Source organism: Nerophis ophidion, linkage group LG05 (genome assembly GCF_033978795.1).
Source record: "Nerophis ophidion isolate RoL-2023_Sa linkage group LG05, RoL_Noph_v1.0, whole genome shotgun sequence".
Taxonomy (NCBI): domain Eukaryota; kingdom Metazoa; phylum Chordata; class Actinopteri; order Syngnathiformes; family Syngnathidae; genus Nerophis; species Nerophis ophidion.
Genome location: NC_084615.1, coordinates 50,164,756 through 50,176,348, shown reverse-complemented (window position 1 = coordinate 50,176,348; position 11,593 = coordinate 50,164,756). Strand labels below are relative to the sequence as shown.

At 41.3% G+C, this 11,593-nt stretch overlaps 1 protein-coding gene across 2 annotated transcripts; it reads right to left on the bottom strand.

The window, feature by feature from the left end:
- Positions 1-4,859: 4,859 nt before the first annotated feature.
- On the bottom strand, positions 4,860-10,708 carry LOC133553285 (claudin-20-like). Of its 2 annotated transcripts, XM_061901312.1 has the most exons (3): positions 10,672-10,708; positions 8,293-8,372; positions 4,860-8,077 (listed from the first exon to the last, which is right to left on the bottom strand). In XM_061901312.1, exon 3 carries the CDS (start codon positions 8,011-8,013, stop codon positions 7,261-7,263), a length of 753 nt encoding a protein of 250 aa, XP_061757296.1. In that variant the 5' UTR covers positions 8,014-8,077; positions 8,293-8,372; positions 10,672-10,708; the 3' UTR covers positions 4,860-7,260. The 2 variants fall into 2 exon arrangements, with proteins under 2 accessions (XP_061757296.1, XP_061757295.1); XM_061901311.1 differs by lacking the exon at positions 10,672-10,708 and having other exon boundaries at positions 8,293-8,894.
- Between the last annotated feature and the right edge of the window lie 885 nt (positions 10,709-11,593).

The following is an 11,593-nucleotide window of genomic DNA, read 5'->3' as shown; positions in this document are numbered from 1 at the left end:
GCTCCCCTCACTTCTCAGGGGGCGATCAAGGGGATGGGTCAACCGCTGAGGACACATTTCACCTCACCTAGTGTGTGTGTGACAATCATTGGTACTTTAACTAAGTATTTTGTATGTTAGAAATTGTGCTTACAGAGAAGAGACAATGCCAGAAGGGCTCGTTTGTGGAAGTTTGAAAGAATAACAGTAATCCTATCAATATTGTAGTTACACAATAACACAAATTTGAGGCCTCCAAGATTAGAAAATACATGATGAGAAAAGAAGTTCCAAATTGAGGTAGGATCTCTCAAATAGAGTATTATTCAGTTAATCTTGAAGTTGCTGTTTAGCGTAATAAAATCTAGAACATTTAGACCACCCTGGCTGTAATTGTTCACTAGAACAGATTTCTTAATATAATGAATCTTGATTTTCCAAATAAAGTCTTTATAAAGTATTTTGTCAATAGTCTTACAATTTTTTTGGTTTACATCTAAAGAAATAGCCGTATACGTAAGCCAAGAGATACCTTCTGCCTTGGGGAGTAATGTTCTGCCTTTTTAGGATAAATCTCTCTGCAGCCATGGGTTAAATATTGTATTGTTTTTTTCTACAATTGGAATAAAGTTCAAAACTGATCTAGAACTCTGATTTTAGTAACAATTATTCATAGGTACGTAATACTCTCCTTAATTGGAATTTTACATATAGACAGCATTTCACATCTCTTCACAGCCATTAGTTCACACTTCCATCCATCCATTTTCTATCGCTTGTCCCTTTTTGAGTTGCGGGGGGGTCGCTGGAGTCTATCTCAGCTTGAAACGTTTATTAGTAGATTGCACAGTACAGTACATATTCCGTACAATTGACCACTAAATGGTAACACCCAAATACCTTTTTCAACTTGTTTAAGACAGGGTCCACATAAATCAATTCATGGTAACGGTAGTTCCCTGACTGGGAATCGAACCTGAGCCGCGGCGGTGAGAGCGCCAAATCCTAACCACTAGACCACCAGGGAGCATTTAAATGGAGACCAGAAGCCAAAAAGAATACAGAAATCACATCTAAGGCAAGAGGAGTTTGAGAAGAGTCCTTCAAAAAGAGTGTTGTGTTGTCAGGTAGTTGGCTTAAAGTTATTTCTCTGTCTAATATGGAGATCCCTTTTAAATGGCTAGTTTTTACATGAACGGATAACAATTGGGTGGCTAACAAAAATAGGTATGGAAAAATAGGACAGCCTTGCCGTATTACACGTTTTAAGTTGAACCTTGGAAATGTACCAGTTTTTTTTCCTACTTTTTTGAGCTATTGCCATTGCAGTACAAAGTCTTAATTGTTTTGCAGAAAAAATTGCCCGATTCAAATTTGTCAAGTGTCTTGAAGATAAATTCCTGTTCAATCAAGTCAAAAGCTTTGTAGAAGTCCAAGAAAAGAAGGAAGCATTCATCGTTAATGACCTCTGGGTAATCTAGTATGTCCAGTTCAAGACTGATATTATTCGGTATGTGCCTCCCTCTCATAAATCCTGACTGTGTCTCGTCAATGAAGTCCTCCAGAACCAGTTTAAAAGTGATAATAGCTACAATCTTATAGTCATTGTTTAGAAGGCTAATTGTACGCCAATTATCAATGACTAGCAAAGCTTTGTTTGATTTGGGTATAAGGGTAATGGGTAGTGTTAATGTTGGAGGAAGGACACCTCTCCCGTCCAAAGGCAAAACATAGTAACTCACTTCTAGCTGATTTTGAGAAAACAAAGGAAAACCAATCTATCTTGATGCTGTCTTACAAAGATCTACAAAGTCATCAAACGTATAGATGTTTTCTTGAGCTTTCTTTTTCTTGCCGATTGAGCCATGGATTGAATCTGCTCTCATGAACGTGTGCCCTTTCTCCAGATATTTTATCACAATCTCGAGTGGGCCCCATTCTGCGTTTGCACATTGGGCAAGAGCCGTGTACAGCGTCCAGTTTTTATTTTGACCTCCACAGTTATCTGCCCAAAAGAGTATGCAAGGGGAAGAATCAAGAACAATACATGTAATGAAGGTGCTTGCAACGTCCTGGGCCAATCTTCCAAATATCCCCTCGTGCCATAATATCACATAATCAGGTTGATCGTCGGCCCCCATTCGTGCAAATGTCTCATTAAAGACAATAAGGCAACTGACAAAGAAGCTCCGATTGTCCCTTGAGATACTAGGTTTTTCTGTTGTATCTACGCGGTTATGTGGTAGTTTCTAGGTCCTGCCATGCGCGTAACAGCTTACTTAACGGACAAATTACAATATCGCATACAGTAATGTAAAGCATATCACCAAGGAACTCCAAAATTATTATCAGCTCAGTTTCGACCAAAATTGAGTTACTGGGTTTTGCCTTTGGACGGGAGACCTTTATCAATACTTTCACAGAATACTTCTCATAAGATAGGAGAGAGCTCCTCTGAAAATAATTTATAGAATTCAGATGTAATACCATCCCCTCCAGGAGATTTGTTAAATTTGAAGCTATTAATTGAGACAGATTGGACAGTGAAAGAATTCCTGGTCAGCTAAGCTGATTGATTTAGTTTTAGTTAAGGTATCCATAAACGAAACAGCAGAATTGACTATTGTATATATTTTTTTCTGAAATTCAGAAGAATCATTTGCAATCTGTTTTGCATCATTGCAAGTCATATAGTTTATTTGCAATTGATCAATAGGGCTATTTTGAGCCTGCGATTTTTTCTAATCGAAAGAAATACGCAGAATTGTGTTCACCTTCCGCCAACAATTGTCTCCTAGATCTTACAAAGGCTCCTTTTGCTTTTGATTGATACATTTTGTCTAATTTACTTTGATTTTCTTAGAGCCTTTTTTTCTTCTGCTGACCTAATATCTGGACTCAGATCGTGGAAATGTATAAGAAAAAAAAAAATAATGAACGTGTCAACTGTATATGGCTTGTATATATGCATTTTCATGAAAGCAATAAAAATAAATGATGAATATGATGATGGACATATAGAGGATAATGGTGGAAATCCCATTTTCTTCCTCAGATTGCTATTTCTCAGCTAGATTACTGCAATATTTTCTAATAAATTGACCTACCTCATATTTAAAGAGTTCCCGATTACTACTGTAGATATTTTGGGTCTTGGCTTCATTCCCCAAAAATTTATTAGTTCTCTAATCCTCATTTTAACCACTTCATTACATAAAACCAAACTACTGAGTTTCCAGTACGAGTTATTTGGACAATTGTGAAACAGATGTGGAGATATGTGAATCTGTATAGCCTTATGATCAGCTAAAAACAATGTGGAGATAATTTTAACAGTAACATTGTCTTGCATTGCGTTAGAAATTAACCACATGTCTATTCTAGACTTTCTTGAGCTTGACTTGTTGTATCTGGTAAAGGATGTCATATCAGGATTTTTAGATCTCCAGGCATCAATTACACCAAGCTTTTGCATTAGTAGTCTTAGATTTGAGCTGAAACTATTTTGAATGAAATGTCGAGGACTGTGTTGAAATCACCTCCTACAAGTAAACAGTATAAGCATTTGGAAATTTGGCAAGCCAATGTAGAATCCTTCTTTACACCTCACTAAATAAAATATTATTGCCAGGCACTGAGTTGTATCCATAAATGTCAACAACTATAAAGTTAGTTTTCTGAATGTCAAAAACCTGGCAGATATAATGATATTTTTTATCACAGTCACTATGATGCAATAAAACCCCTGTCATATTCTTTATGAGTGTGCCAACTCCACCAGGATGCTGTGATGCATGAGAGCAATATATCTCATTACCCCATTGAGATCTCCAAATATTTACATCATCATTCATACTATGTGTCTCTTAGAGAAAACATCAATCTGTTTTACGTTGTTTAAGAAATAAAACTAAAGCTTTGCGCTTCAAGTCCTAGTGTTGAGAAAAACTATAGGTAAAGACAATGTTAAACAAAATGAATTAGAAAATGCTTTGCGTTTAGCAATTAGATGCTAGAGCAGGGGTGTCAAACTCATTTTAGCTCAGGGGCCGCATGGAGGAAAATCCATTTCCAAGTGGGCCGGAATGGTAAAATCATGGCATGATAACTTCAAAATAAAGACAACTCTAGGTTGTATACTTTGTTTTACTTTGGCCAAAAATAGAACAAGCACGTTGTGAAAACATACAAATCATAAATAATCCTCTGGAAAAAACACTTCAAGTGTGTTGAAAATTCTGAGGAAATTGGTGCAGTTTCAAAAACACAATGAGTTTAGACGTGGTCTCAGTATATCTACAAAGCCAGGATTAAACTTTAAGTCGCAGTCTTTCTGGGATTGAACAAAAAACACAACATGTAATCTCTTCGAGGTATCAAACACCTCCTTTGTCTTGTCCACGTGTCAACTCAACAAACCGTGAGAATCGGAGATATAAATATTCAAAAGGGATACGTTTTTCACTACATTTTCATACCTTGGTTGGCGCCTGTCGTGGCGGTAATCCTAGAACCCGTAGGTACAACACCTTATTTCACCGGTTTGGTCCATGTGCCGCCTCTAATGACTCTGATATTCCGAAGCGTTTTGGGTGTATAAAGAATACTTTTATCCATCTATTATTATTAATAATGTTAGTATTATGGAAAAAGGACGACAACGAGGCATCTTCCAATGGTAAAAGTTGATTTTCAAGACAAAAAATGATTTTCAAGGTAAAAGTTGATTTTAAAGACAAAAAATTATTTTCTAGGTAAAAGTTGATTATCCGATCACACAAGATACTACCGTCTATTCTTAAAACCTACACAAAGACATTATTGGGGAGTAAGGGTGCCAAATAACGATGTGTTTGAAGCGGAAGACACAAAACGGCAGGTTTTAAGTTTCCACTCTTTACTTTGTACCTCTTGGTGGTCCAAACAGAATTGCTATTGTGACACCCAGTGGACACATTCAGAACAGCAGTTTCATAAAAAAAAAAAGCAACTTATTTTAATACTTGGCAAACTCATCATGCGGGCCTGATAAAACCTGTTGGGGGGCCTGATCCGGCCCACGGGCCGTATGTTTGACACCCCTGTGCTAGGGGAACAACATCATATTAATATTCAAAAAGGGCAAAAACTGTCTCTTTGTAACTCCATCCATCCATCCTCTTAACAAAATAAAATCAGGAGTTAGTTCATGTCCGGAAGGTGTATCTTCAGATCGCTAGCAAATATTGCTGAACACTAGTGACATCTATAGCTAAATAATGCGACAAAATATGAACCTCACACCATTAAAAAAAACTGCATCAATGAATCGCAGATGTCAGACTATTATTTGTAGCAGGAAATCAAATGCAAAGAAAACATATCCTTTTTCTCATATGCAGCAGCGTGCAACTGGGGCGTTATAGCTCGTATGGAAGAGTGGCCGGGCCAGCAACTTGAGGGTTGCAGGTTCAATCCCCGCTTCCGCCATCCTAGTCACTGCCGTTGTGTCCTTGGGCAAGGCACTTTACCCACCTGCTCCCAGTGCCACCCACACTGGTTTAAAAATGTAATTTGGATATTGGGTGTCACTATGTAAAGTGCGTTGAGTCACTAGAGAAAAGCGCTTTATAAATATTATTCACTTCACTTATGTCAATTAAATATGTTACCTAGCGATGCACGAATAAGTCCAACATCATCTTTCACTGATTATTGCTTAATTCCATTTATTGAATTTTTTTTTTTCATGATCGCTTATATATTTGCCTCTCAACCTTTCAAAATACGCCCAAATCGCACTGATCCAGGTAAATAAACAGAGGCCTAATGGGCTCTCGAGCATCGCCTGAAACCAAGAAGTGCCCAGATGTTTGTCTCGGTCACGTGATTGCAACCCACTTATTCAAACATGATGAAAGCTTCATCTCATCATTAAAACACAAACACACAGTCATTCTAATGATATGAAACATCTTGTTTTGTATTGTTTTATGGACGTAGTGACTGTATCTTACCTGCAGAGGGCAGCACCCAGCTTGAGTTTCAACTGGAGGAAAGTATTCCTCATGGAAGAGAGGTATAGCTGAGTTGGTAGCGCGGCCGTGCCAGCAACTTGAGGATTACAGGTTCGATCCCCTAGTCACTGCTATTGTGTCCTTGGGCAAGACACTTTACCCATCTGCTCCCAGTACCAACCACACTGGTTTAAAAGTAAAAAATATATATTGGGTTTCACTCTGTATAGTGCTTTGAGTCACTAGAGAAAAGTGCTATATAAAATATAATTCACAATAATTTATTTGCCATCTTTTTGCTGAACTATGACGTCAGCAGTTTTCAGTGTTTTAAAGCCGGTCGTTGACATTGCACAACATAATGACTTTACATTTTTTTGTCTCGTTTTGTCTTGTCTCATAGTAACAGTGGTACTATCATATTGTTAGTGTACAGGAGTTGTTCTTGTTTTTGTTTGTATAGTGTTGTTCTTGTATTATATTGATCATGTTAAATGTTAGCTACAATCGGGCGGAAGGCGGGGTACACCCTGGACAAGTCGCCACCTCATCGCAGGGCCAACACAGATAGACAGACACCAATTCAATTCAATTCAAAGAGGAAGCACATTCGTTTTCATTGTTAAATTGAAACTCTCAAAGCGCTTTGGGCTCCTTAAAAAGGGGTAGAAAAGCGCTATACAAGTACAACCCATTTACCATTTACCATTTGATCAACAAGATTTTTCTTTCATCTTTAAACATGTTTGAACATTTGCGTGAAATATCTGCACGAGGCAAACACGAAAGTAAAAGATTAGCTTTGAAATTGTCGTTTCCTGAGAGACGGCGTGATTGACTGCCCAGCTGAAAAAAAACACCCATTCAGACGTCCTCTGGAACCTTCACTGATGCTCATATGTGTGGGTGTGTGCGTGCGTGTGTGTGTGTGGGTGTGTGCGTGCGTGTGTGTGTGTGTGTGTGTGTGTGTGTGTGTGTGTGTGTGTGTGTGTGTGTGTGTGTGTGTGTGTGTGTTTGTGTGTGAGTGCACAGAGGCGTGTCGGAAGATAATGGAAAGCAAATAGCATCATTAACGTCCTCCACGCTGCGCCGCCTCGCTGGTGTCCTCCCGGGCCTTCAGGAAAAGACGGAGTGGACGTGGATGTGCAGGCTGTGGGATCGGGATGGCTTTCAGGATTGTTGTCATGTCAGGACTGAATAGAAGACAACTTTCATCGTGTCACACAGCTTTTTGTCTCTTTCATAAAAAAAAAAACATGAAAATCCCGGAGGACTTTGGTGTTTGTCAGACGTACTCCTGCAGGGTGTAACTGTCCTTCAGATCTTTGGGAGACACTTTGGAGAGAAAGACGTAGGTCTTCTTCTGTGCTGTCATGTCTGTCATGTCAGCTGTTTTTGGACGGCGCCGCTTCTCTCGGGTCAGAATAAATCTGTCTGGGTCCACAGGGGACGGGTAGTCCAGCTGGACCGACCCATGCCCCGGACAGGAGAGGCAGAAGATAACCCCCCCAGCCAGAAGGAAGCCGGCAGAGACAAAGGTGACGCAGAGCGCCCCCCCCGGCTGGTATTTGCTGCCGTCGGGCAAATCGGTGCTCAGAAAGGCGGCAACAACCTCCGAGGTGAACCAGGAGGCGGGGCCTATGCAGAGTGCACTGGCCAGGATGAAGCAGGCCCCCGCAGCGATGGCCGTGTGCCCCTTGGCCTGGTGGCTGCCTCCCCAGCGAGTGCACTTGAGGCCCAGAGAGGCCAGGCACAGTCCAAAGGCCGCCACAATACAAGACAGGACCATGGCGGCCCGGGTGGTCTGCAGGTAAGGGGGCAGGGACAGGAGGGAGTTCTTCATGGTGCAGCTGAAGACTCCGGCGCTGTACCACACGCAGTCCATCCACAGCCCCCGTGTGTGCCACATGGGGGCCACCATGCTGGACCACACCTTGATGCTCACCTGCCAGTTGGGAAGCAGCGTGGCCACGGTGGCACCCACCACGCCCAGTACAGCCAGGCCAAATGCCAGGATCTGCACGGCGGTGGATAGCATGGCTGGTCCTCGGATTCACTTCCTGATCCAGACCGGTCCTGACAGCAGATGAGTTCCTCAGCAGCTGGAAGGAGAAGGTAAGAGAGCGTGACAGATGCACAGCTGAGCCTCCCCAGGGGACGGGGGTTGTTGTACTCCATCATGACCATTTAGGACCGCATAAGCCCCCTCAGGCGCAGACAAACTTGAAAGATCCGTCTCACATGCAGAAGCTGGGACGTCACTGCTGCCGTCGTCCCGGCAACCATACAAACGCTTATATCCTGAAAACATTCTCACCTGAAAGTCGCTGATCGCTACTCTTCACGGGACGCCGCTCACATGTCCTGGTCCTGGCTGAGGGCCCTTGGGCAGGGACACTGGAAGAGTTTTTGGTAGAAAGAGTTTATGCGGTCCAATCAGATGACAGGTGGATTTGTGCTTTTTAAAAAGCGTGCGGTTTGCTGATAAAGGCGGCGCTCTTTGTGCGGCTGCAGCAGCAATTAAAGTCAGCGGTCATGTGACCCTCTGCAACATACTGATAACGTCCAAGCCCACCCACCCGCTCGATGGTGACGGGACCTTGCAATGGCTGGCTGTGCCCCCCCGCACCCTGTTCCTAGTACGTTATCGCCACACTATTACCGCCCTATCACCGCAGTCCTCCGGCGCCCCCCTCAGCCTCCAAAACTGTCGGACCGCAACGTTACGGACCGCCTTCATCGTTTGAGCCCACTGTTTTTCAGCGCTCCCTCGCCGCAGTGATGTCATAATACACGCCATGTACACACCGCCCCTCTGGTAGAGGCGGAGCTATTTCGGCGCCGCCGAGGCCCAAAGACGCCGCAAAGTCATCAAATGTTTTCATGGCAAAAGTCACGCTCGCCTCGTGTGATTTTAAATATCAAACGGAACAAAAATAGTCTGGACATGTTTAGAAATCTATGAATTATACAATTCTATATTTTAAACAAATGTTTAAATAATACATACATATAATAAGTTAATGGTTTATTTTGAAAATATTTTTTACATCTATTTAATTTGAATGTTTCTTAAAAATAAATTATTATAATTTTTAAACCTAATTAGCAACTTTAAAAGAGACACATTGTATACATAATTATATGTTATATTATAAGTATGAACATGACATCACCAGTGAGTTACACTAAAGATCATTTTAGACCCCTGAAAGCTTTATAAGGACAAAAACTGTCCTGATGTCTTTATGAAAACGATTAGCTTCATTAGTCCCAGCTGACCTTTCACCTCACTATCACTGCCGTAATTGTTTAACCATCTGGAACAAATCATCACCCGCCAGGCACCATTAGCAGCCGTGTGTGTGTGTGTGTGTGTGTGTGTGTGTGTGTGTGTGTGTGTGTGTGTGTGTGTGTGTGTGTGTGTGTGTGTGTGCGCGTGCGTGCGTGTGTGTGTGTGGCATAAGTCATGTTTTCATGGTCAAACGTGTCACTGCAGCAAATTTTAAAAGAAACTCTTTCAATTTAAAACAACCTTAAAGGCCTACTGAAACCCACTACTACCGACCACGCAGTCTGATAGTTTATATATCAATGATGAAATATTAACACTGCAACACATGCCAATACGGCCTTTTTTGTTTACTAAATTGCAATTTTAAATTTCCCGGGAGTTTCTTCTTGAAGACGTCGCGTAATGATGACGTGTACGCGTGACGTCACGGACTGTTAGGAAATATGAACGTTGCACACACACACACAGCTAAATGTTGTCTGCTTTAACGGCATAATTACAAAGTGTTTTGGAGATCTGTGTTGCTGAATCTTTTGGAATGTGTTCAAATAATATTGGAGAAGTCAAAGTAGAAAGATGGAGTTGGGAAGCTTTAGCCTTTAGCCACACAAACACACAGGGATTCCTTGTTTAAATTCCCAGAGGTGAAACTTATTATGGGTCACAGCGGTCAAGCAAACATGGATCCCGACCGAATGTGAACCAGCAGGTTTCGGTGAGAAAATTGTGGTAAAAAGTCGCTTCTTACCGGAAATCAGCTGAGTTTGCGCCATCCATAAAGCTGCCGTCGACTTCCCTGAGACACTGCGCGTCAAGACACCCGTGGAGACACTCCTACGACTATCGGGTAATATTAAACTCACTAAAACACTAGCAACACAATAGAAAGATAAGAGATTTCCCAGAATTATCCAAGTAAATGTGTCTAAAAACATCTGAATCCGTCCCAATGCAATCGCGTTTGTTTTTTTTAACATGTTTTTTTTTTTTCTAGTCCGTCGCTATCAATATCCTCAAACACAAATTTTTCATCCTCGCTCAAATTAATGGGGAAATTGTCGTTTTCTCGGTCCGAATAGCTGTTTTTGTTGGAGGCTCCCATTAAAAACAATGTGAATATGTGAGGAGCAGTCAACATGTGACGTCATCGTCTGCGACTTCCGGTAGAGGCAGGGCTTTTCTGTTAGCGACCGAAAGTTGCGAACTTTATTGTGGATGTTCTCTACTAAATCCTTTCAGCAAAAATATGGCAATATCGCGAAATGATCAAGTATGACACATAGAATGGACCTGCTATCCCCGTTTGAATAAAAAGTGTCATTTCAGTAGGCCTTTAAACAGATCTAAAATTGAGACATCATTTATTTGCAAAATAAACCAATCACAAATATGAGAACTCACCAGCAGACGTGCTCCTCTTCCTACACGCTCACAAACAATGTGTGTGTGTGTGTGTTTGTATGTAGTGCAGTTCAGCACATTCCTGCTCCACACACACACACACACACACACACACACACGCACACACACACACACACACACACACAAACACACGCACACACACACACACACACACACACACACACACACACATTGTTATATGTAGATCATATACAGGGCAAGAATATATTTTTCGAGAAGAATAGATTTTAAATGTTTAACAAAGCCAAAGGTAGCCATAACAACTACAAACAAAAATAAATTATAACAATATTACAGTCCATCCATCCATCCATTTTCTACCGCTTGTCCCTTTTGAGGTCGCGGGGGGTCGCTGGAGCCTATCTCAGCTGCATTCGGGTGGTAGGCCGGGTACGTCCTGGACAAGTCGCCACCTCATCGCAGGGCCAATATTACAGTCATAACATTCTATTATTAATATATTTGATATTTTTTTTCTATGTGTGCGTGAGTAAATACTTGCTGTGTCTTAGATTTGTCTAAAGCAGGGATGTCTAAGCTTTTTGAACTGAGGGCCGCAATACTGAAAAGTCAAAGCATGCGGTGGCCATTTTGATGTTTTTGTTTTGTAAGATAATGTTTAAAAACTAACTTTGTGTCATCTTTGTGTTACAAGTTACAAAGCGTGTTATTATTAGCTTTTAGTATCAGAATTTCCCCCCCTCATTACATAGTCTTTTTTTTTTGTTTTGTTTTACTTTTTTGTTTGATTTTATCCTGACAATATTGTGTGGCCCAACAAAACTCCAGCTGTGGGTCGCACTGTGGACACCCCTGGTATAAAGCCTGCCAGCCCAGGGTACTCACAACATCTTAAAAAGTTGTGGTCTGAATTCCGGTAATTTGTAAAGCCTTAAAAAAT

Coding starts and splice junctions, on each gene's coding strand:
- LOC133553285 (XM_061901312.1), bottom strand. CDS start 8,013: ATGCTATCCACCGCCGTGCAGATCCTGGCATTTGGCCTGGCTGTACTG.